This window comes from Hyperoodon ampullatus, assembly GCF_949752795.1.
Source record: "Hyperoodon ampullatus genome assembly, chromosome: 7".
NCBI lineage: Eukaryota > Metazoa > Chordata > Mammalia > Artiodactyla > Ziphiidae > Hyperoodon > Hyperoodon ampullatus.
The window spans coordinates 34564929-34592244 of NC_136920.1; the positions used below are offsets into that span (position 1 = coordinate 34564929).

The 27316-nt window shown below is 36.0% G+C and overlaps 1 protein-coding gene across 1 annotated transcript in view; it reads right to left on the reverse strand.

Annotated features, from left to right (window-relative positions):
- Positions 1-2166: 2166 nt before the first annotated feature.
- Positions 2167-27316, reverse strand: part of ANO3 (anoctamin 3) — a gene marked incomplete at both ends in the record, with an annotated part of 386431 nt that continues 361281 nt past the window's right edge. Inside the window, 9 exon segments of the mRNA XM_079709019.1 lie at positions 2167-2349; positions 7557-7662; positions 7842-7922; positions 11742-11889; positions 13010-13162; positions 14029-14162; positions 18599-18696; positions 24760-24817; positions 25695-25806. Of these exon segments, the coding sequence (XP_079565145.1) occupies positions 2167-2349; positions 7557-7662; positions 7842-7922; positions 11742-11889; positions 13010-13162; positions 14029-14162; positions 18599-18696; positions 24760-24817; positions 25695-25806 (1073 nt within the window).

Here is a 27316-nt window from a genome sequence, read left to right on the forward strand (position 1 = left end):
AGAATTCTCAAGGACAGAGCTATCATTATTCTTTGCTGTAAGACAAATGTCTTTGTGTCCCTAATTTAGAAAGGGACATAAATGTCAGGTTCATTTATGTCTTCAACAGGCATAGAGAGTATTTATCCTCAGGCATGTGTATACATTTAACTAACAACACCAAAAAAGGAAATGCAGATGCTACAAAAATGGAGGCGTTCAAAGCTCCTTCGTGTAGTTAGTAGAATTTTTAGCTGCTATGAATAAGCAGGTGGCAGAAACAAAACCTCTCTGGAATCTGAATGGAAGAATCCCTTGTAGCAAGGGAGTGGGAGGGAAATTTAGAGTCTGAGGTTCTTCCCCTTATTCAGTCAGAGGGCAAGCAGGGAAGCGAATAGTTTTGACAAAAACCAATCAACCAACCAACAACTATAATCTATCAGCTTTTCCCTGGAGGGAAAGAAGGAAAAGTCAAAAAAAAATTTCAGTGTTAAAATTATAAAAATAGTTTTCTAGTTAAGAGAAACTTTATACTTTTCTTGCTAGAGAAACCCTTTCATATATGTTACAAAGTAGCTTTATTCCCATTGGGTTTAATCTGATCTTTATAAAGTTTGGAAATAACTGTACTTTGTTAAATTGCACAAAAAATAATTACATATTTGTATGATTATGTATTCCTCATCACATTCCCAGGGGAAGAAAACTGAGATTAGCTTTGTTTTGCAAGAAAAAGTGTCTTGATTTCTACCATATATTTTCTTATTTCAACTCTTCTCTTCTTTCCCATCCTGCTCCCATAGTTTATGCCTCCACCAGACTTTCTTTAGTTGAATGCGTCATCATTCCTCCAACATCAGCCTGTGAACATTCACACTCAGAGAGTTCAGAGAAACAGCAACTCCACAACAAAGCAAAAATGATGTCTTTCACAATTAATTTGACTTTGTTTCTAGTGAGTTTTCAAAAATAAACCAAACCAATCTACCAAAGACATAATAACAGAAAACTCCCTTCAGTGATGAAAAGAAAGTAAAACTCAAAAAATGTATGTTTTTTACAAATAATATAAATTTATATTCATGCATTGTTTTCATCAGCTCATGAGCAAGAGTGCACATTGTTGGAAAAGCTTAAGTGTTGCAAAGCATCTGGCTTCTGTTTTCCCGAATAAATAAGCCACAATGGCATACTGTGTAACTGGTCTCAGAGCTGCGTGAATTGTAACTTGCATTCCATATTGTTAAGGTGCAAAGGTACAAGGAAAACCAACATATTTACAGCATTTCAAGTTATTCTGTGAGAGTGTTGTAATAAATCAGGGAGGTGGAAATTAAATATACTATAAAACAGCTTTCCACAGTACAATATGGATTCATCATGTTCTAAATGATATGAGAACACACATCCATATTTTATAACTCTGTGGCTCTATTGGCATTTAGCCAAAAAAAAAAAATGCAGTAAAACTGAATCTGTCAGTGATAAAACAGATTAGAATGTAGCCAATGCAATAGAATATTATTTCAATGAATGGTATTCTTTTTGGAGTCTTAGATTTTTGGCTTGACTACTAAAGATGTGCAACTCTTCAACTGCATAGTCAATGTAAAGCAGCATAAATTCCCTGTGGCACAGATCCAAAATCTCAGCAAGAAATAAGGGAAATTTCTATGAAACAGTAAGCTGAAGGGACGTGGAGTTCAGGCAGCAAAGGTAATAACTGATTTGCCTTTTCTTGTAAGTATCTCAACTCAGCCTAAGGTTCCAAAGACATCCAAAGATTAGTATGTGGGTGAGGACCACATGATACTTTAAGTCATGCCTGGCTTGTGTACATTTACATGGAAATCGGTCTCTAGAAACCTCAACATCACCCTTCCTATTACACTGCAGCTGATGGAAGGTGGAGGTTTCCAAACACACAACTCCCTGAGGCTGGTTCTGAGAATTAGATCCTGGCTTCCTGCAACGTCAATTTAACCATTTTTTTAAGGTCATGAGTCATTTGTTTTCTTCCCTAGAAGCCTGGATATTTCAAATCCCAGAGATGGCTGCGATGCATTTCCAAGTAACATATTATACATATGTTTTGCCAGGTATGCCTTCCTCCTAGATCCCACCTAGAATTTGAAGTTGCCATCATGCCCACTAATGGTATTGCCCATGCTGGGCAACAGGTATCAACTAAGGCCATTCATGGTGAACAGGGTGACCACTTTTTCTCCGTTGTTGTTGCAAATGTTCTAGTTCAGCCTCATACATCATTTCTTGGACTAAGTACTTCTCCCGTCGTATTCGGTCATATAGATTCTTTGGTACATCTGGAATCAGGTAGGCGATGAATGACTTGATTCCAAAAACAAGGTGCTGAAAATTTAAGAGAAGAAAGTACATTTTCAACGATTCTGAAATGCTAATTATAAAACAGAAGTCATGAACAATGTTGCATTTGACTTACAATCAAGCATCGGAACTCAGTATGTACCATCTAGAATATTAATATTTTCAAAATTATATTGGGAATACAATTATTGCCTTCCATCACATAAGTATTCCAACAAAGACATGTTGATGTCACCTTATAAACACTGAATGAATCTGAAATTCACACCTATAAAAACCATATATATTATGCAATACTGTTATGATATGCTTTGTTATACACAGAGAGATCATGTGCAGGGACAATCCTTGTTCGATAGATTATAATACACAGTGTACAAAACACACAGAATACAGTCCTGCCTGTGGCGCTGGATTTGGACTCAACCCCCAGCACATACATTTTTCAGAATTTCTACTCTATTAAAAGCATATATTATTATAACTGCTCTAAAATATCTTATCTCTATTAATTTTTCTATGATAAAAATAGATTTAAAAAATAAACTGATAAAAGTATTGTATTTAAAAAAAGCAGGGACAAAAATCAAAAGGTAACACGCCAGTGGTTAAAAGTACAGATGCTGAGACTGCCTATGTTTGAACCCTACTCTGACACTCATTAGTTGTGTAACCTTATGCAAATCACCTATGTTCTCTATGTCTCAGCTCTAAAGCGATGCTAATAATAGTGTCTCTTAAAGGTTGGTATAAAAATTAAACGAGTAAATATATTTGAAAGGCTCAAAGGAGTGCTTCACACAGTATAAGCACTACTTAAATATTATCTCCGACTATTATAAATGCATCCTATTTCTTTTCCCATGAACAATAAGTCTTTTAATTTCTCATAAAAGAAGAAAAATCTGATTGACAGACTTCGGATGATCTGTAGAAAAGAACCCATTCACCTAAAGGACTTTGCGACAGTAGTCTCTACGTGGAAAGGAAGAAGGCACTTTTAACTGGGCTTGCTATATGTGTCCCAGGACTGCATAGTATTTTTTTTTTTTTTTTTTTTTTTTTTTTTTTTTTTGCTGTACGCGGGCCTCTCACTGCCGTGGCCTCTCCCGTTGCGGAGCACAGGCTCCGGACACACAGGCTCCGCGGCCATGGCTCGCGAGCCCAGCCGCTCCGTGGCATGTGGGATCTTCCGGGATCGGGGCACGAACCCGCGTCCCCTGCATCGGCAGGAGGACTCTCAACCACTGCGCCACCAGGGAAGCCCGACTGCATAGTATTGATAGATCATAGAAAAGCAGGTCATATTTTCCCATAGAGAAGCAGATCAAGAGCTTCTTTCCTGACCAAATATTTGATATTCACAGAAATAGCCAGCAATGTGACTCAAGAGGATAGATATAAAAATTAAAAACATTTGTTACAATTTAAATTAGTAAGAAATAATATGCTCCAAGTCCTATACGATAGTAATAGAGAAACCTATAAACTGATTCACAGAGTTTGATATGCAAGGATGGCTTAATATTAAGGAAATCTATTTTTTTAAAAAACTAGAGTTTGATACCCATTTATCAAGACACTATCATAACCAATCATCTTAAACAAAAAACCTACAGCAGATATCATACTTAAAGAAAAAAATCAGAAGTATTTCCACTGAAGCTGGAAAAAAGACATGTTTGTTCACACCGCTGCTATTCAACACCACATTGAAGTTTCCAGCAACACAGTAAGGCAAACAAAAGCCATGAAACATAAACCTTGGAAGTAGACATACAAAAATGTTGTTATTTGCAGCTGGTATTATCATTTGGAAAGACAATCCCAACCAATTTAACAGACAGAATACTAGAACCAGTAAGATACTTAAACAAGGAGGTATGCTCATCTTAGAAAGACTATTTGTATTCCGGCAAAAATCAAGCGAATCATATAATGAAGTTTAAGACAGTACTCAGAGCAGCAATAAAAATATCTATAAAGTTTCTAGAAATAAAAAGGTACAAATAAGTAAGAGAATATTTAAAAATCTATTAAAGGACATAAGAATGATTTGAATAAATTCTACATTCATTAATGAAACAGCACAGATTTTGTAAATAAGTCAAAATTTTATTTCTACAAATGTAATTCTAACCAAAGTCCTTGCTCAATATTCAGGGGAACCTGAAAAATGGCTTCTACAATTTATATGAATGATTAATAACTCCAAATAGCTAAGATATTTTTTTAAAATAAGAGCAAGTGTGGCAGGGTGGACGGTCACTTGCTTTATCAGATATGACATATTTAAATATTGCATTTAAATAGTGCAATAGTGATCCAGGAACAGACAAATGGAGTGATAAGTCAAAATACTGAGGCCAGAGATACACCCATGACTACGTAAGAACTTGGAATATTACAGAGATGGATTTACAAATCAGTGGATAGATAAAAGATGATTTAGTAAATAGTACAAAAATTATTTCATTATATGGAGAATAACCTTTTCCCTCAGACTCTATAAAAACTCCTGGTATTAAAGACATGTGATAGGTAAGACTGTAAAGTTAATAGTAAAAAATGTAGTAGAATATTTTTTTGAACTGGAGATAAGGAAAATGTCCTAAATAAGCTATACAAAATAAGTACAAACCATAAAAGGAAAACAATGATGTGCTTGACTACAGTGAAATTGAACATTATCTGTTTACAGATAGTTAATAGGTTATGGGCAAGGAAAAGATATCTGCTGTGTATATAACTGGTGAAGATTAATATGTAGAATATATAAGGAAATCATAAAATTTGGTAACTCAACCAAAAATGGATCAAGGTTATAAATTTACAAAAAAGTGAAGCCCAAATGGTTTTCTAGTACTAAAAGTGATGGTCAGTGTCATTAGTAAACAGACTAAAACAAAAAAAATTAAAGCAAAATATTACTTTACTCTTATACAACTGCAAAATGTTAGAAATTCAGATACTATGAAAATCTGGTGAAAATCCAAGAGAATTTTGAAGAGCAATCTGTTGGTATTACATGAAACCGAGTACGTGTATAAACTAACAATTCCACACCTGAGTAAAATACTCCTTAAAAACCCTTAAATATGTTTACAAGGTAACATGCCCAAGATTCTTAATAAAAGATTTATTGAGGTAGAGAGAATTATTGTAGGTCTAAGCACCTATCCTTAGGGGAATATGGTATTTAATTTTGATGAAATATCATAAATAGACAAAAGAAATTATAAATCTCATGGATAGATGTCTCTCTAGATCTGAAAAAGTATAATGGGTAAGAGATAAAAATGAATTATTACATAATACCATTGAGATAATTTTGAAAAATACTTAAAACAATACTATATATGTATATATATATATATACACACACACATATATATTCAATATACTTATAAACAAACATATATTCAAATAAAGATGTGGAAAATCTTCCACAGAAGAAAAGACAGTGGGTGCATTTGGAGTGGGTGGGTAATGGGGAATGAAGAGGAAATAAAAAAAAGGAATCATTGGGCTTATGGATCCATGATGGTAGGTTGCTGTTAATTGAGGCATTTGATTAAGTCTTTCTACCTGAGCTCCAAAAGAAGATGAAGAAGAAAAAAGTGTACATTTTAACACACACAATAAAAAAAGACTTTTTGGAATCACTGGATTGGAAATATGCTTTAAACTCTTTTGCTACATGTAATAAAAAAGAAAGTCAAACTTTATCAGGATACATTTTTATAGGCCCATAGAGTCACTAAATAATAGAATTTAGTCTTGGATTAAACCTTATTTCATATGCAAAAAGTCTTATGTATGGCTATCTTTTTCTCTCCATAATTTTGTCCATAGGAAACAGATGCATTTAAAGTTTTTCCACAGACCTTAGTGAATAGATACTCAATATATTCCAGTGCTAAGTTCTTCACTGTATCAAGCTGATTATATTTTAAGCAAGGCAATAATACTGTAGCTTCTCCAAAATTTCTTCACAGACTACAATCTAAAATTATTGCATGACTCTGATCATCAAAATCTGTGCACGTTTTATAAAAGTGTTCTCAGGCATAATTTATTGAATTATGCACTGTTGCTGTACAAATACATATGACCAACTATAATTAGAGTTGATTGTTCAGAAAGTAAGTCTCTCCACCCTGATGAATAAATATGGGTTCTTTTGTTAGATGATGAAAACCAACATTTCCTTTTTAAATTTTGTTATTAGGAGGCTCAAAACTAAGTTGAAGTAGAGTTGATTTACAATTTTGTATTAGTTTCAGGTGTAAAGCAAAGTGATTCAGTTATACATACATACATGTCTATTTTTTTTCAGTTTCTTTTCCCTTATAGGTTATTACAAAATATAGTTCCCTGTGCTATACACTAGGTCTTTTTGGTTATCTATTTTATATATAGTAGTGTGTATATGTTAATCCCGAACTCCTAATTTATCCTTCCCCTTTCCCCTTTGGTAACCATAAGTTTGTATTCTATGTTAGTGAGTCTGTTTCTGTTTTGTAAATGTTTATTTGTATCATTTTTTTAGATTCCACAAATAAGTGCCATCATATGATATTTTTCTTTCTCTATCTGGCTTACTTCACTTAGTATGATAATCTCTAGGTCCACCCATGGACCTAGAGATTACCCTAGTTTTCTGATATAAATACTCTTTAACTTACATTATTCAGTTCTTGCTTTTTTGCATGTCATAGTGGTTTCCTTGTATCTGAACCTTTTACAGGGACATACTCAAGTCCTGTTTTGGAAGTCAGTGAGAAACTGACTTCAAAAAGGCAACTAGGGACTTCCCTGGTGGTCCAGTGGTAAAGAATCCGCCTTGCAGTGCAGGTGACGCTGGTTCGGTCCCTGGTCGGGGAACTAAGATCCCACATACCGCGGGGCAAGTAAGGCTGCACGCCGCAAATGCTGAGCTCACGCGCCTCAACTAGAGAGCCTGCGTGCCACAAATTACAGAGCCCACGTGCTCTGGAACCTGTGAGTCACAACTAGAGAGAAAACCTGCACACCACAACTAGAGAGAAGCCCGTGCACTGCAACGAAGAGCCCACATGCCTCAGCGAAGATCCCTCGTGCCGCAGCTAAGACCCGACACAGCCAAAAATAAATAAATAAATAATAAATCGTTTTTAAAAAAAAAAGGCAACTAATATATCAGTCAGAAAAGCGTTTACCTAGAGTAATTTTATCAGCCTGTGACTAACCTCAAACACAATAATGAAGGCCAATCTAGCAGCGAGGATATGCCAGTATTGTAGGGTAAATTCATAGGGTTTGGAACTCCAAGGAGGACCTCTGTAGTCTCGGTACCTAAAATCCACAAAAATAAAGAATTTGAAGAACAAAGACCAAAATGTGGAGGCCCCAAATGTTCTTAATTTGCCAAAACTCCAAAATGACAGTTTAAATGGGCCCATTAGCATGTTGAAGGGAGGAGACAGAATGGTGAAAGCAAAAAGAAAAGATAACTATAATTTATAAGTAAATACCTGCAATAACCAGATTTTCCCATGCCAAGCTCACTCAGGTCAAAGAAGGATAGGCTATTGTTGACATAACCTGTTAAACAACTGGGAGAACAGAAAAGAAAGCATGTGTGATTCAGAGATTCATGAATTTCTAGTCCAATTCCTTCATTACAAATGACAAGATTTAATAAGTGCCATTATGCCTTTCATTATAATTATAAACTCCTAGCAACTCAGCTCTCTGATTCTATTCTCTGACTCCCAGTACATCTGTGATTATGACTTAATAAGACAGACTCTTGCCTGCCATTTCCCTCCAATAGTTTCTATTTTGCCTTATCATTTGGCTTATGTTTTATTACGTGTTTACTATGCACTAGGCATTGTGGTAATTACTTCCTATGCATTGAAACTGAATAAATATATATAAACATGTAACATGATTTGGATAATTAACATCAAACAGCCAATTGATAAACATGTTTGTTTGTAATTTATTAACTTATTCAATACATATTTATGGAGGACCGATAATTTGTTAGAACAATTCTGGATGCTTGGTATTCAACAGTAAACAAAAATGGCAAAATTCCCTACTCTGGTGGTTAGGTATTAAACTGTGATCAGGGTTAAGTTTTATAATAGCCTTAGAACATGTATATTATTATCTTCACCATACAGATAAAAGAACTAAGATTTACAGAGACTAAATGACTTTCTCTAGGCCTATAATTGTCAAAACTTCTGGTCTCAGATACTCTTTACATTTAAAAAAGCTGTTGAGGATCTCAAGGAGCTTTTTGCATAGGGGTATATCTATTGATATTTACCACATTAGAAATTGAAATAGAAATTTATATTCATTCATTTAAAATAACTATCACATCCATTCAAATAATATGAATAACACATTTGAAAAATAGTTATATACTCCAAAAGAAAAAAAACGTAGTGAGAAGAATGACACTGATTTACATGTTTGCAAACATCTTAATGCCTGCCTTAATAGAAGACAGCTGGGTACTCATACCTGCATTAAATATATTGCAATATGTTATTTTGGTTGAAGTGTAAGTAGAAAACCTGGCCTCATGCAGACAAGTAGTTGGAAGAAGGAAGACTATTTTAATATCATTTCAGATAAATGTCAATATTTTTCTTTGATATTACACCAAAGCTCTACCTGTGGTCATTTCTTAAAGTTTAGTTGTAAGGTGGAATCTTCGTGTAACTGAACTTTCATATGGATTTTGCATTAAAATCCATAGGTCTATCTTGTACTTTGAATTCGTCATTTATCCATGCATGATTTTGTAACGTCAAATTGGGGCCATTTGGAGAACATGTGTTCCCTGAATTATGCAGATCTTCCAAATGTTGATATATTTTTACTATAGACCATGAAAAAGCACAATTGTTAATATCGTCACTGACTTTTATCAGAAAAAAAAAAACGCTATAAGTACGGGGAACCTATAAAGCTCAACAAATATTGTCAATTATTTTCCTTAAAATGACAAGCTAGTTTTGTGCATTCTGTAAAAGAGTGTTTGCTAATACCCAAGTCTGAATACTCATAGCTTGTCTGACAATTTTATTTCATGTTAAAAAAAAAAGTTTCTTTAGTTTGCAACTCCAGAAGTTTGCACTTTTCTCTGACACGCTCATCACACTTTAGGATGTAGCAGAAGCGCTTTATGCACACTCTGCATTTTGTCGAATAGAATATTGAGAAGACATTTATTCAAGGGTGGAGGTTTGGTAAAATGAATAATTATTACTGCTTCATCAAAGACATTCTGAAATTTCTTACTGGCATTTTAAAAATGGTGAATGTAGAGTGGTGGGAAATAGAATCATTACTAGTAGTTTTTGGTGCCACTGCCTTGAGTGATGCAAAGCCACCAGAAAATTTTATCCCACTGCTTTTGTACCATCTGTGCATATGTCAATGTGGTGAAAAAAGCAAATAGTATCTTAGTATTATTATGAAAATAGTATTGACCTCATGGACCCTGAAGGAGATATGCAGGCCATAGGTTGAGAACCACTGCCCAGAACATAGAGTTGTTAGACACTGGATTCAAGTGCCCATTTATCTTATTCTAAACCCCAAATTTTAATTACAGGGCCACACTGACTTCAACTTCACTCCCCTCCCTGGCCATCCTAGACATAACTTATCATTTCAGCTTGCCAGTATCATCCTCTCCATTGCCACCTTGTCTTTTTGCCCCCTTGCTCTGAAAATTTCCAATCTGAATGAATTTACTCCAGTTTAGCTGCTAAACGTACCTGGAGAAAATTAAATACCAGGAAGCCCCTATGAATGTGTGGTTTCAAACTCACAAGTCCTCCACATCTCTTCTTGAAATGATTCTACATTCCTAGTCACTGCTAATGGAGAAGGGGTCAGGTGCTATCTACGTGAAAAGTTAGTACCTGGAATGTGAACAGAGCGTATACCCATCCAATTTCATTTTTACCTGCCACTAGGTGGCAGTAAAGACACTAACAAATAATGACTGTAAGGAAGAGGGCTGCCAAGCGAGCCTACATATTTTAAACCATTAAAATCTGCTTCTAGACCATTTTGAATAAAGAAAAAAGAGACTTTTGCGTTTTTCACTATTAATACTAAAAACCAATTTATATCTATTTAGTGTTTTACAGTTCATAAAATGTTACCTCAGGCAACATTTCTTAAACATAGGTCCAGATTGATGATGTGCCTTTTAGTAAAAGGCAAAGTTAGCATTTAAATCTTGGGAGTTTGACTTCAAGTTAAAATCTCTTGACAAGACTCCAATATATAAAAGAAAATCTCCTGCCTTTATTACCTCTCTTTGAAAAGCTGAGACGTACGTTTGTGTTCAGAAAGGCACTGCAGTGTTCTGAGACAAATGAGTTCATCTGCAGGACTAAGGGCTGACTTCATCCTAAACCAGGGCTCTGCTTGCTCGGGCACACGTCCCTCATCTAGATAAGATGCATGCCCAGGGCTGCTCCTGAAGGAAGGAGGAGACACAGCTTCTCCTATCACTACTTTATTTCCTATCACTACTTCCACACCTAAGGCTAACCTCCAGCTAAAAACTCCAGTTTCTCTCTGTCTTCAAGTCCAGTGCTCCCTTGCATCTTCAAGCTTTCAAGAAGGAAAGATCTGAAAAACTCATATCCCCTAAGGCAATGGTTCTCAACTGGGTGATTCTGCCCCCCAGGGACAATTTGGCAATGTCTAGAGACATTTCTGGTTGTCACAAGTCGGGGAGCAGGGAGGTTGCTCTTGGTATCCACTGGGTAGAGGCCAAGGTTGCTGCTAAACATCCTTTGGCACAGGACACCCCTCCTCCTCAAAAATAGAATTATCTGGTCTATAACGTCAATAGTGCAGAGGTTGAGAAACCCTGTTCTCAAGTGTTGATTTAAATTTTAACAAAAAAGAAAAAGGAGACAGGTCTAGGGTAACATTTTCTGCCTGCTTAAAATCTCTAGCAGTAAATTCCTTTAGAAAAATCTCTAGTCACATAGCTGAGAGTTTCTTCATATACTGTATATCCCCACAAACTAGCTTAATTCCTTTCAGTAATTTAACTAGTATAGGTCTCAATTTCCCATCTATATAGACAAAATATTGCATTGGATTCTTTCAAAGGTCTCTTCTAGTTCTAAATTTAACTTCTAAATACATTAAAATGTTTTTAACATTTTAATACTGGTGATGCATTTACACAGTAAATCATAGACTCTAAAATTATTTGCTGTAAAAAACACTGTTGCCCTTTTTATCCCACTTGATTCCATCTAATAAACACATAAACGCAATGATCAGAAACATTACCCTTAATGGTCACAGAACAAAGCTTGCCAATAAGTTCCCATTTTAATTACAAATAAAAAATGTGTACATTTCAACCTTACCTTTCACTATATTCAAAATGACTTGCACAGGGGCCATATTTGTATTCATAGACAAAACGTGGGATGTAATCAGATGTAATAGCAATTACAAACGCATTGGTAATGACAGCCAATATACCAATTCCTTCAAGAATTCCATACCAGATACCTAGTAGGAGAAAGATTAAAGATAGTGAGTAAAAAGAAAAAAAGTTAAAACCCTTAATCAACCTTAATTTGGAAAAAATGTTTTAGTTATGTTGGAACCACGACTCTGTCCATTATTTACTTTCTTAGGATGGTATGTATCTCACTACAGATATTACAGCTATTGAATACTTTTCCATAGAGGGGAGGTAGACACCATGTAGAGAGATTTGAAAATTAAAATATCATTAGGAACTGGTTCATGTCTGTACCAATGAGATATAGACACAGCTGCTTAAGATTCTTCAAAGCCTATGTATACAACTTGATGAGGTACTCAAACCTATAAAAATAAAGTTCTAGGGCTTCCCTGGTGGCGCAGTGGTTGAGAGTACACCTGCCGATGCAGGGGACATGGGTTCGTGACCCGGTCCGGGAAGATCCCACATGCCGCGGAGCGGCTGGGCCCGTGAGCCATGGCCGTTGAGCCTGCGCGTCCGGAGCCGTTGCTCCGCAACGGGAGAGGCCACAACAGTAAGAGGCCTGCGTACCGCAAAAAAAATAAAAATAAAAAAAATAAAGTTCTACATCATTGTGTGAACTCTGAAATACCTGTATTCACTATGGGTTTTGCCTTTATCTTTGTCAGCTACCTTTTTAATGTAAAAATATGAAAAAGTAAAACTAGTTTAGTGTCAAGACCTGGAAATCACTAGTTGACATTTTCTACTTCTTAAGAGGCCAACCTGGCATATAGATACACAAAAACGCTTTTGAAATTGTATATAGTATCAATAGACTATTGATTATGGTCAAAACTGATGTTTCAAATAGGATTAAAGCTAACTTTTAAAAATAATGGAATGAAAAAAAATAATGGAATGAAAAAATAAGCTCTGGAAAGGGATATATGAGATCCTTTTCAGTTACAAATAAGTTTATGAAATAGCATGTTCGGTATGAACTTACTCTCAACTAAGAGTTATAACTAAACTTACTCTCATTTCACTCTTTGGTTAACGAAAACAGTTTTGTTATGGCTGGAAGGGAGCTCCAGAAATAGAAACCCACATTGTGCTAAGTAAGATCAAGCCACCACTTGGCCTTAGCAATGCAAAAATCATGTAGTTGCTGAATCTTACCTATGTCAGTTGCTCTGGCTGGCAAAGGCCTCCGCCACTGGGTGACAAATTTGTACGCATCCAGCCTGATTTCAATGATATTGTTTAACAAAGCCAAAAGAGGGGCCAGAGGAAAAGCCGCAACAAAGATGGTGGTAAAACCAAACTGCAAAACTGTAAAGGGAGAGGGTTAGAAAATCGGTAATATAAACAGTATCATTTATTGAGTGCTTTCTTTGTACCATAGTAGGCATCTTTACATAGATTGCCTTTAATCCTTCCAACATCCCTACAAAGTAAGCATGCTTATCCCACTTTACAGTTGAGAAAACTGTAGCTCATACATGTTAAGTAAACTGGCTAAAGGGTAGATAGATGAAAAATGTTAAAACCTGCATTCAAACTCAGATCTCAATAGATTGAAAGTATATGAGACTTTCACCTCTATGCCATGCAGCATGAAGGAAGAGAAACGTCAGAGAAGGACTTGAAGAAAAATGCTTAGTCCTAGAAGGGAAGCAAGAGACCTAATCTTGTCCTTTCTTTTTATAGATGAGAAAACTGAGGGCCAGAGAACAAAAGCAAATGTCAAAATAACATGCAGTGATCTTAACAGTTGGAATGGGAATCCTTATTTTTGTAATATAAATAAGTAAGCTTCTTGAAGACTCAAAACTCAGACTGGGTCTGTGCAAATATTTATTGTGAGAAAGAATTATTGCTTTATTTGGTTGGGCTGATACATTTCTTAACATAGGAATGGGTTTTGCTTTATTTTGTTCCTTTAAAATATTTGCTCAAAAGGTATGTGCTTTCATTTTGGTCAAATGTTATGGTTGACAGGACAAAATGCATAAGCCTTCCAAGGGTACTGCTTTAATATCTTCTCTAGCTCTGCTGAGATAAAGGTACAAATGTGTTTTAGAATGCTTGGGATTGGAAAGGAGAGAGACGGTTTTCTCTCTTTAATCAGAGCCTGAGTGAAGTAGAAAAAAAGTATCAAGAGGGTCAAACAGCTTTGCAGAAGGTTCTTTCCATACCCATTTCTAAGTACTCATCCATCAGTCCGTGAATATTCATGGGCTGTAGATTCCAATCATTTTCCCACTGAGGTATGGAAGCATCTTGTATTCCCCGCTTGATTTTATGTCGTGACCACCAGTTCTGGATCAACCTGCATAAAGACAATGGCCTTTTAAGCTCATATTTAAGCATCTGGTAAACAATTTATAGTATACTAAGCAAAGAGAAACTCCAACTACCTTGAGACTACAATAAGCATGCCTGAGAATTGCGGGGGGTCTTTGCTTGGTCTCAACTTTAAATTTAGCAAGGAAGAAGAGGCCTCAGACTTCCTAGACCCTATAAACATCTACATAGTTATCAAAGAGTTGATCCTCCCATATACTAGGTGCTTCCTGATATTGATTAGACAAATACTCATTTCTGTGATTCCTTCCCCTACCCCACCTATATAAATACCTAAACTCTTATGCTGCCTGTTGTGATTGGATCTGAGTCCTTCCTTCCAAAGCTTCTGGGCTGTGCTCTGTGAACATGAGTAAAATCATGTTTCACATTAGATAACTGAGCCCTACCTAGAGTTTCAAGAGATGTAGTTTCTAGTCCTCACCCTACAATGCATTAGCTGTGTGGCTTTTAGCAAGTCACTTCACTTCTCTGAGTTTATAAATATGAAGGATTCAAGCGATTACACTCTGCTCCTATAGTGAACAATAATTTACAGGTAATGAATCTGTGTCTCAGTCCATTTATCAGACTTGGAAAGGAAGTAGCAACACTCTTTCCCTAACCCAGGGGAAGTCTTGAAATTATACGACTCAGAAATATCCTGGTATGCAAATATTGTAGACTTCTGGGTAATGAATTATCTTAAGAGTTAGATAAAAATTATCTCTAGGATAAGGTGAATCTCACAGGACTCAATGAACAGTACCCAACTCTCAGTTTTAATTAATCATGGACCTAGAGCTTCAGTGGGGGTTGGAAGAACCACCATAGTTAGATCAAAACGTCAGGTAGCGCTTCAATGTGTGCTCCATAGAGGTTGCCTCTGGAGCCTCGTGAAGATGAAAAAGGGGGTTGGGAATGGAAGGCCTGCTTGCTTATATTCTGTTTATTTCAGTCTGCTTAAGATTTTAATTGAGGAAAGAGAATTGTGCTTTAAAAATCATTGTTTTAGGAATGGTTCACTCCTGCTAGAGTTTCTTCAGCAAGGCCTTTGTCCAGCTGTTGGGAAAACCCCACCAGGATGTCATTTGCCATGGTACCCTTGGGATTTGATATACAAAATCCAGGCTCACCTCTTGGGCAAGGCCATGGTGAAAATGTGATGTCCAAAGTGCATGGTATGTACAGAAGTACATAGATAATAATAACAACAAGAATCATTCTTAATATTACACCATCTTGACTGTGCTTATGAAGTACTGACACCATGTCAGATCCTGTGCTAGGCACTTGATACCTAATTTACTCAAATATTTTCAAATTATGTTCCTGAAACTTTATGTTTCAAAGAGGTAAGCCAAAGATAGAAAGGAATAGGAAAAATGGACTGGGCTTCCCAAACCTCCATGCCTATTCTCCTTTCATTTAGAAGAGATTCATTTTAATCTGTTTTGACTATTGAGGATTTGTGTAAACATCCCTTCACAAAAAGCTTGTCATTTACTGATGAAGGTTTAAATACCATTGGGTCATCTCATTTAATCTTTATAAATCCCTTATTTTACAAATTAAAAAAAATGTCTCAGAGAGGTTAAGTAAATTATAAGCACCTTTAGCAAGAGGCAGAAAAGGAATTTGTACCAGGTCTCCACAATTTCCCAGTCCGATGCACTGGGTTAATATCACCTCTCCAACCCCCAGGTCTCTGCTCAGGAATATCCTGATGCTACTTAAGGGCCAAAGAGGAGAAAGAAACATGGTATAATTTAATGACTGAGCCTAAGTTATTTATATCATTAATCAACTAACCAGTTCTTTCCCCATAGTAAGGAAATTCCTCAAAATTATAACGTTTTTAAATTAATTAGGCCTCAATACTTCCATACCACAATATTTTAAATACACTCTATTTCACTGTATTCTAAAGGATAATATATTTTAACAGATGTAAAAGTGGGCATTCAGGGTCCTTCAATGTCAGTATTTCACAGTTAGAATTTATCTATAGGGAAAAAACAGAATGCTGTTGTCTTGATGTTATCACAATCAATCCTGTTCTAAATATTTATTGCTATTGTTGTTGTAACAAAGAGCCCCAAACCTCCCCACCCAGGATCTTAATTTTATTTCATTCTTAAAGGGGGGAGATAGAAATGGAGGTTTTCTGCATTAAACAAAAACAACAACAACCTTGGTCTTTTGGTAGCCAAAAGAAACCAGAAAGTTATGTTTGTTCTCAAGAACCTTCACTGCCAATAATATTTTAAGAATACCAACAAGTGTCTTAACATGTTGAACAGAGTACAAGTTACTCTATATCCATTATTTCCTCTAATCCTTACAACGGTTCTTGAGGTAGATACAGCTGTTGAGCCTCTCTTAGAGATGTGAAAACTGAGGCACAGAAAGGTCGATTGGCTTACAAATGGTCACACATTTAGTAAGGAGTGGAGTAGGAACTGAGCTGTCATCTCTCTGATTACCAAGCCCCAATTCTTAAGAACTAGTTCTTCTTAAACGTATGGACACCAAGGGGGGAAAGTGGCAGGGAGGGGTTGGTAGTGTGATGAATTGGGAGATTGGGATTGACATATGTACACTAATATGTATAAAATGGATAACTAATAAGAACATGCTGTATAAAAAAATAAATAAAATAAAATTTAAAAATTCAAAAAAAAAGAACTAGTCTTCTTTGTAACTCTATAGAAGGCTAGTTTAAAAATTAAGTACTCTTAGAACAAAAAATTTCACAATCTGTATGGAAACACAAAAGACCCCGGATAGCCAAGGCAATCTTGAGAAAGAAAAATGGAGCTGGAGGAATCAGGCTCCCTGACTTCAGACTATACTACAAAGCTACAGTATGGTACTGGCACAAAAACAGAAATATAGATCAATGGAACAGGATAGAAAGCCCAGAGATAAACCCACGCACATATGGTCACCTTATCTTTGATAAAGGAGGCAAGAATATACAGTGGAGAAGAGACAGCCTCTTCAATAAGTGGTGCTGGGAAAACTGGAAAGCTACATGTAAAAGAATGAAATTAGAACACTCCCTAACACCATACACAAAAATAAACTCAAAATGGATTAAAGACCTAAATGTAAGGCCAGACGTTATCAAACTCTTGGAGGAAAACATAGGCAGAACACTCTATGACATAAATCAGAGCAAGATCCTTTTTGACCCACCTCCTAGAGAAATGGAAATAAAAACAAAAATAAACAAATGGGACCTAATGAAACTTAAAAACTTTTAAACAGCAAAGGAAACCATAAACCAGACGAAAAGACAACCCTCAGAATGGGAGAAAATATTTGCAAATGAAGCAACTGACAAAGGCTTAATCTCCAAAATTTACAAGCAGCTCATGCAGGTCAATATCAAAAAACAAACAACCCAATCCAAAAATGGGCAGAAGACCTAAATAGACATTTCTCCAAAGAAGATATACAGATTGCCAACAAACACATGCAAGAATGTTCAACATCATCAATGATTAGAGAAATGCAAATCAAAACTACAATGAGGTATCACCTCACACCTGTCAGAATGGTCATCACCGAAAAATCTAAAAACAATAAATGCTGAAGAGGGTATGGAGAAAAGGGAACCCTCTTGCACTGTTGGTGGGAATGTAAATTGATACAGCCACTATGGAGAACAGTATGGAGGTTCCTTAAAAAACTAAAAATAGAACTACCATACAACCCAGCAATCTCACTACTGGGCATATACCCTGAGAAAACCATAATTCAAAAAGAGTCATGTACCACCATGTTCATTGCAGCTTTATTTACAACAGCCAGGATATGGAAGCAACTTAAGTGTCCATCGACAGATGAATGGATAAAGAAGATGTGGCACATATATACAATGGAATATTACTCAGCCATAAAAAGAAACAAAATTGAGTTATTTGTAGTGAGGTGGATGGGCCTAGAGTCTGTCATACAGAGTGAAGTAAGTCAGAAAGAGAAAAACAAATACCGTATGCTAACACATATATATGGAATCTAAAAAACAAAAAAGAAAAATGGTCATGAAGAACCTAGGGACAAGACGGGAATAAAGACGTAGACCTACTAGAGAATGGACTTGAGGACATGGGGAAGGGGAAGGGGAAGCTGGGACAAAGTGAGAGAGTGGCATGGACATATATACAGTACCAAATGTAAAATAGATAGCTAGTGGGAAGCAGCCACATAGCACAGGGAGATCAGCTCGTTGCTTTGTGACCACCTAGGGGGGTGGAATAGGGAGGGTGAGAGGGAGGGAGATGCAAGAGGGAAGAGGTATAGGAACATATGTATATGTATAGCTGATTCACTTTGTTATAAAGCAGAAACTAACACACCATTGTAAAGCAATTATACTCCAATAAAGATGTTAAAAAAAAATTAAGTACTCACGGGTATCCCAGTTCCATGAAATTGTTCCATATTTGCTTCAAAAACATGATAACTCCCATCTGGAGGCAAAGGTCTATCAAACAGCCACTAGGATGACACTGAAACAGAACAACAAGAGCATTAATGATCTTGCTCTTCTAGGTTGCCTTAAACACCCCCACATTCAAATTGCACAGCAAGTTCTAAAGCCAGCGCACCTTATATCAATGCGTAAAGAGAATAAAAACAGGGAAGAAATAGCGCATAGGAGGATACCTGATAGGAAAGTATACATTGGAATATTGATCAAAATTATAATAGCAATAACCAAAAAATCTAACTTTTAATGAGCACTTAGTACTGCCAAGCTCTGTGCTAGGCATGATCACATTTAATGAATGTTCTGGAATACTACATACCTATTAACAATCAGGTGATAGCAAAATATTTAATTCTGTGACAAAATGTTTATATTTTTTTAATTAGCTTTTTGTCTCAGACTGATTTTAAATTTGCAGAGAATTTACAAAGATAGTACAGAGAGTGCCCATGAACCCCTCCCTCAATTCCCTCCATTGACCCTTACATTACCAAGGTATATGGTCAAAGTTAAGAAGTCAATATTAGTACATTGCTATTAACCAAATTCCAGACTTTACTTAGATTTCACCAGCTCCAGGACGCAACGTGGGATACCCCATAGCATTTATTTGTCATGTTCCCCCCAGTCACCTCTGGTCTAGACAGTTTCTCAGATTTTCATATCCTTAACAATTCTGAGTACTGCTGGACAAGCACCCTGTGGAAAATCCCCCAATCTGGGTTTGTCTGACGTTTTCATATATTTAGACTGGGGTTATGTGCTTTAAGAATGGAGGCAGGACACAGAGGTAAAGTGCCATTTCCATAACATCCCATCAGCGCCACATGGTATCCACATGACATCACCAGTGATATTAACTTTCATCACTTGGTTAATATAGTATTTGCCAAGTGTTTCTTCTGCAAAGTTACTCATTTTCCTGTATCTCCTGGAGAGGGAATATCTAGATATATTATAATGTATTTTAAGTGATAAAAGTATGCCACAAAATAGTTTGTCAGTATGATCCCAACGTTGCCTTCTCTGTGCTCCTCTGCTTTTTCAGATGCTCAGTAACAGCATTAGAAACCCACACAAACAAAAGTGTGATTCCAATGAAAATTGCAATAAATGTGTTTTGCTTGAAAACTTTGCATTATAGAAGATATTTGGGTAGGAAAGCGTGGGTCTTTTTCTTTGGAAATGGGTTCATGTCCTGCTTGTAAGGATGATGGTCTCTATAGCTTTGATCTACAGTTTCTATTTCTATCAAATCAGTACCAGTGGGACTTCAAAGGGAACAAATACTTAGGACACAAAGAACCTGCTTTTCTGTTTCCAGCCCAGTAACTTAAAACTCCCTAATCTGAGCCAGAGAGAGGTTTTGCCAGTGATAATTTTTATTGTGTGGGGAAGTTTCAAGTCTCCTATCCAAGCATACTCCTTCTGAATTTAGGACCCCCTGAACTCTGCTACAAATATACCATAAGTGGGTTTGGTAGAATGTCTGAAGCAGAATAATTACTAAACTACAGAGTCAGATCACAGATCACAGTTGCAAGCTGAAACTTCATTTTTGTAGAGAGACTCACAGAGGCAAATTAACTTGTCCAAGATCATGCAATGCTAACTGGTAATGTGGGAATGAAAGCTTAGGTCTCCTGTACCCTCACCCACTGCTCTTTTACATAATGCTAAGGATGAATTCTATTTACCAAATGTGTTCATTGCCTTGAAGGGTTGCTTTAGCAAAGCCTGTTATTACGTAGGAAGTTAAAAAGAAGACCATCATAGAACCATGTGATTGGATCACTCTCCACAATGGTAGGCCAAAGTGGGGAGGCTGGATGACAGACCATTTATAATATTGTTGAATTTGAGCCTTGATGACTTTGTAGTTTGATTTACAGGGTAGAGAAAGAGATCTAACAGTTTCAGTGGATCTGCCTCTTCACAAAATGATTCCTTTGAGCTAAATCCAGTCCTTCATTACTCTAAAACTCATTCGGTATAAAGTCTATACTTAGAATGAGTAAAGGGCATGGATGAATGTGCCGGAGACCCAGGCTTTCATTCCCATTGCACCATTCAAAATTATATGACCATGGACAATCCAAAGCTGGGTGCCTTCACATATTTTTCTCATTTGCTCCTAATGAGAGTCTGGTGACATGGGTGTTAATATCTCTGTTTTGTAGATAATGAAGCTAAGTCGCAGACAGAACTATCAGACTCCAATACCCTATTCCTTTCACTTGATCCACTTTAGTATGTTTACTCTAAATCCAATTTACATGTAGGAGCCAGCAATCATTCAGCCATCTTGTACCAAAACCAATTTTTATTAGATTCTCCACTGTGGCAATATGTTATTCCAATGGTGGCTGGAAAGCACAGTGATCAGAACATGAACTCTAGACTGCCAGAATCAAATTGATATCAAATTGATGACTTCATCAATTTATAGGTATGTTTCAATAATTGTAGGCAAATTATATAACTTCTCTAAGCTTCTGTTTTCTCATCAGTAACATGAGTGTAATAACAGAATTGTGAGGATTAAATGCATTAATATATGTAGAACACTTAGAACCAATTGCTGGAATGTGCTGGCATATAGTAAACACTCATTAAATATTAGCTATTATTAACATTTTACACAGATTTACATACATGAGATATTATATGGCATAGTATGAGGGAAGTCCAGTATAGCCAGTTCGTAAATGTTCTAAATAAAATTGTAGTACTTTTTTCCTTTCTTTATAATGGCTACCATTATTTATGCCAGGGATTTTACATGCATGATCAAATTTAATCCACCTATGGCCAATATTACTGAGATGGCTATTCTTATCACAATTTGCACATAAAAAAATTGAGACGTAGAGATATTAAGATCATGCATTCAGGTGCGGCAAAATTAGAATGTAGACTGTCAGATTCCAAAGAAAAAATATTTGTTACAGATCATGGTTATGTTCTTTTCTTCAAGACTATTAACATCATCAAAGGAAGGAAAGAGACTTCTTCATTTGTACACCACATATTACCCAGCAGAGACCTAGGATAGAATATGTGTCAATAAATGCTGCTGTATGATTGAATTCAGAGGCAGAGGGTCAATTCTTACCTTCCATCATGTATACTTTTTCTATCTATACTTCCAGGATTTCTAGAGACTATCACAAACCCATATTTTTATTTCACTGAGTTTTTTTCAAAATAAATAATCCTTTGTTGGAAAATATGGCTACTATCTATGACATATGTATTGTGGAAAATATCTAGGATGGTTATGAAATATTTTTCCTGACATTAGTATTATAATTATTCCCCTGGTACTTTCAAAGAAGAATCATGAATTCCAATAATTTCACAATTAAGAGTACTCAATTAAACAAAATTATTGGTGCTAGCAGCCACTAAAATGGCATCAATATGCATATCTACCTGCGCGTGACTACACTGTTCCCCACACTACCCTTGCTAACTCCACTGAACACTCCTGGAAAAAGTAAGCCTTGCTTTTTTCCCCCCATTTGGGTAGCTGAAAACCTTTTAGCAGATATAGTCATACTTCTGGGCTATGAAAGAAAGCTGCAAGTCTGATTTGGGGATTTTTAGGAGGCCTGGGACTATGAAAGGCCTTAGTTGATCTCTGCCCAATAGAATAATACCCAGGTGGCTGTAGAGACAGAGCATAGATAAATATCAGTTACAATTTATAGAGTTCCTACCACAGTCCAGGGACTGTGCTAATTGTCTTATGCAAATTATCTCTTATTTATTAACAGCTTTGCAACCTAAGTGTTACTATTGCCAGTTTACAGATGAGAAGACAGATATTCAGAGAGGTTAAATTAAGGAAAAAGAATGAATAATCAGCAATATTAACATTTGAACCCAGTCTTCTGTGATATAAAGCATATGTTCTTTGGGATTTTTAGGCTTTCTCCATGTATTCCAATAAACTTTCAGAAGACTCTGGGGAGACAACATTAATGAGAGAGGTCCTGAGTTTCGGGGACTTTTTAGATAGAGACTAGAAATGTCTCCTATTTCTCAGGTAATCTTTTCTTAGCCTCTCTCTAAATTATGACCTCTTACTAATGCTGCCACAAATTAAATTGGATTTTACATTAGAATAATTAAAACAATTTTGAACTAGACAAGGAATAAACAGTCTGACAATGAGACTGAACAGAGTCCAGAAATTTCAAGATGTAGAATATAAAAAATCTTAGTCTCATTTTGCCAAACGAAAACATGTATTTATTACATTTATTTAGTAAATGTGTGGCTGCCAATTAGGCATGGGAGGATCTTGATTACTCTTTACACCAAAATAAACTTCCAATGGGCCAAAGATATCAGTATTTTAAAAAAATAACATTAGCTAAAAATACATGTTAATTTTGGGCTTCCCTGGTGGCACAGTGGTTAAGAATCCACCTGCCAATGCAGGGGACATGGGTTTGAGCCCTGGGCCAGGACAATCCCACATGCGTGGAGCAACTAAGCCCATGCGCCACAACTACTGACCCTATGCTCTAGAGCCTGTGAGCCACAACTACTGAGCCCAAGTGCCACAACTACTGACCCTGCGCTCTAGAGCCTGTGAGCCACAACTACTGAGCCCAAGTGCCACAACTACAGAAGCCCGTGCACCTAGAGCCCGGGCTCCACAACAAGAGAAGCCACCATAATGAGAAGCCTGAGTATCACAACGAAGAGTAGCCACCACTCACCACAACTAGAAAAAGCCCGCACACAGCAATGAAGACCCAACACAGACAAAAATAAATAAATAAATATATTTTTTTTTAATGTGAATTTTTAAAATTTCCTGAATGGAGAATACATTTTTTTTTGTCATGATACAAATTCCCCAAACCATTAACAACAGTAATATTTTGATTAGAAAATGCTATATAGTTTTGTAAAAAAATATATCAAAACCAAACTAAACTATATACAAGAAAATGGGAAACATATCTTCAGCAAATATGAAAGATTAGAGCCTAATTTTATTTGTTTATAAATTATTAAAACAAAAAGTTTAATGAAAATAAACAGGAATAATACACACACAGAAGTATAAAATGTCAACAAACATATGAAAAATATTCTCCATCTCACTTGTAATTAAAGGAACTGAAATCAAAAGAAGATATCCTTTGGATTATTGGTAAAAATTAAAATGTTTCTCTTGGCAAAAGTCTGAAAAGTAGATTCATACTCTATAGGTAGAGCATGGCATTTGGGAGGACAATTTGTCAGTCTCAGTGAAAATATAAAATATTCTTACACTGTGATAGAGAGACATTATTCCTAGACATTTTGTTTCCATGACATACATATATCAATAAAGAAATATAAGACTTTGAAGATATACCTATATATTTATAAATTAGTATTTGAAGTAAGATTTCTTTTGGACTAAATTTTCCCTGCTTCAAAGGAAACCCAGCATGTTTAAAAGTTTGGAAACCAGTACAGTAGACAATAATAATTCCCCCAAAGAAAAACAGTTCTGGAGCTAAATTTCTGGGCTTTGTGAATGGAAAAAATAGTTTTGATGGAATATTAAAAAGAGCTGAGGGACTTCCCTGGTGGCGCAGTGGCAAGAGTTTGGGCTCCCAATGCAGGGGACCTGGGTTTGATCCCTGCTCAGGGAACTAGATCCCACATGCATGCTGCAACTAACAGTTTGCATGCCACAACAAAGGAGCCCACGTGCTGCAACTAAGGAGCCACAAGCCACAACTAAGACTTGGCACAATCAAATAAATAAATAAAAATAAATAAATAAATAAATGAGCAAATTCCTGCTTTACAAAAAAAAAAAAAAAAAAAAAAAAGAGCTGAGGTCAGGATCTTGGCGTTTAACCTTCAAGTTCACCCTCTTTTTTGGAAAGACTTAGTTCCTTCATTTCTGAAACGATAGGAAGTCTCCTTTATCGAAAATGCGTCTTCAGCATGCCTGAAATTCCCTGTTCCACCTCCCCTTTCTCTCCCTTCCCACCCCCTCTTCCTCCCATAGTCATTGGTCCATATCCATGCCTATCCCCACACCCACCCTTACAAGATTACTTACTTCCTCCAGTCTCCACCGGTTGAAAAGTTTATTGTACTTTCCTGGATGGCCTACAAATCTGTAAAAAGCCATTTTAATTTATTAGAGTTTATGTGGGTTGACTGAAGAACATTTACTAATGCATTACAACAAGTGCATGTGTGGGTAGAGATGTAAGTGTTCTCTGGAGCAACTTGTACCCAAACAGTTGCCTTATTAGGCCATGCTTACACATCAAAGGACCCAACTTAAAAAGGAAAAATGATGTGTGAAGTCAATATCAATGAGTTGAGAAAGTACAGACAAACCAACCAAATGAAATTTTTCACTTTTACCTGTGGAGTTTTAATGTCTTCTTGACCTAGTTAACGAATATTAATACAATGTGCTGAATGGTTTAGTTTAAAATGTTTCTAGCTTCAGTATGTTTCCATGGCACTTGTCAGAGTGTTAAGCATATGGCAAACCAGAACCAGTAGCTTAATATGATTCTTTTTCATATTTTGCAGCAAATTTAAGGAAAAGAAAAACATTACCATGATAGGTATGTTTCCCCACTAAGGACTGTAAGCTGGGGTTACATAAAAATTATTTTCTTATTTAACAAAACTATTACTTATGATTGGAGTCATAATTCAACCCAAGGATGGCATATATGTTTTATTTATTTTTTAAAAATGGAAGTATAGTCGATTTACAATGTTGTGTTAGTTTCAGATATACAGAAAAGTGATACGGTTATATGATTTTATTTTTTTATGCCAACTTTAACTGGGAGTGGCAGCTAGAAGCACTGTATTGAGAAGTCTTTTGATTTGAAAAAGCATGTGAAGATTGATTGGGACAGTTTTCTAAAGCAGAGGACAAGAATTTGCCACCCCTGTTAACAAACCGGCAGTGGAACTGTTGACAATCTCGGTCATTCTGCAAAGATAATGCTTATGGAGTTGACTTACCTCCCCAAAAAGAAAGCAATATAGAAGATAGAACTGTTTAAATTGACAAACTGGAAGAGGAACATCTTCAAAGCAAAGCTGTTTTCCCATTCAGATTCTGTTCGAGGATATTCTAAAAGGAACATAGGGTGTGTTTACATAGATGAGGTAAATGACAAGAAATATGGATACAGAATCAGAAGTCCCATGTTCAAAGTCTGGTTCAGTCATTTACTACTTTTATGAGCCATTCAATGTCTCTGAGTTCTAGTGTCTGCATCTGTAAAAATAGGAATGATAATATCTGTTCCATAGAGTTGCTGAAAGGATCCAATGAGATAATCTTTAGACATTTCCCACAGCTACAGAAGTATGATGCTTGTTATTAAGATATAAAGATTTTCAGGATTCTCTCTGCTCCTTTCATTTAGAGGTAACCATAAATATTAGATCAGTCTTTCACCCAAACTGGCTATACTTAATATAGGGACCTAAATTGTCCACAGGGTTCTTTGAAAAAGGAATATTTTGTATGCAGACTGAAGTGGAATAGTAAAGAGAAAAGAGGGCTACATCAGTCACAAGAGCCCAGTTTTTATCTCAACTTTACACCTGATTTGCTGGTAATCTCAGGCAGGTCTCTTCACATTTCTTTGTAATCAGTTATATAATCTGTGAAATGAGGAATTTAGATAAGATAATTTTAAGAACTCTGTCAACTCACACCTTAGGGTTCTAACTTTTCAAACAAAACAAAACAAGCAAAACACAACAAAATACAGTGATGAGAGAGATTGGATGAAGACGGCGGCATGTACTGCAGCCGCTGCTTCCACACAGTACCCAAATAAGTGATAGAAAATATATATGCACATCTAATATATATATTTTAATATAATTGAAAAATTCAAGAAAGGTAGAAAATAGATGGGCTCTGACTTAAGGAAAAGAGAGGCCAAAATATATACATGAGCAAAGCACAGAATAAAAACACAACAGGTCTTGGGGAACTCCAAGCCCAAAGCAGGTAGGTGCCAGAAATAGGAGGGGGTCTGTGGGGCATCCAAAAGAGTGACTGGTTGGTGGGCACCAGTGAGAGCAGTCAGGATAGGCTGACATCTCCCCATGGGTTTTGATAGGTTGTGTTTTCTTTGTTGTTTCCTTCCAAATAGTTTGTAAATTAAGCATAAAACTTATTTAGAAATGAGAATGTGGATTTTTTTAAAAACCCTGTGAGTAAGATTGCTTTTGGTTCACCATTTCTAATTTTATTGCATCGTGATCCGCAAATGTGTCCTGTGTGATTTCTGTTTGGGGGCAAAAAAGTTGCAATTTCATTGTGGCCAAATTACATGGATAAGTTTTGTCAATGTATCAAGTGTCTGAAAATAATATTTCTGTTGAGCATACAGTTTATATATATTTTAAAAGAAGCTTGCTAGTTATGATATTCAAATACTCTATATCCTGGCTTATATTTTGAATGTGGATTTATCAAATTATTTTTGTATTTCTATCATTTTTTGCTTTCTATGTTTTGAAGGTTTACGAAAAGGTGTATAGAAATCATGACTATTATATTGACCTGGTAGACTGTTTATCAGTATGAAGTGTTTCTCTGTCTCTCTCAAATAGATATTAAA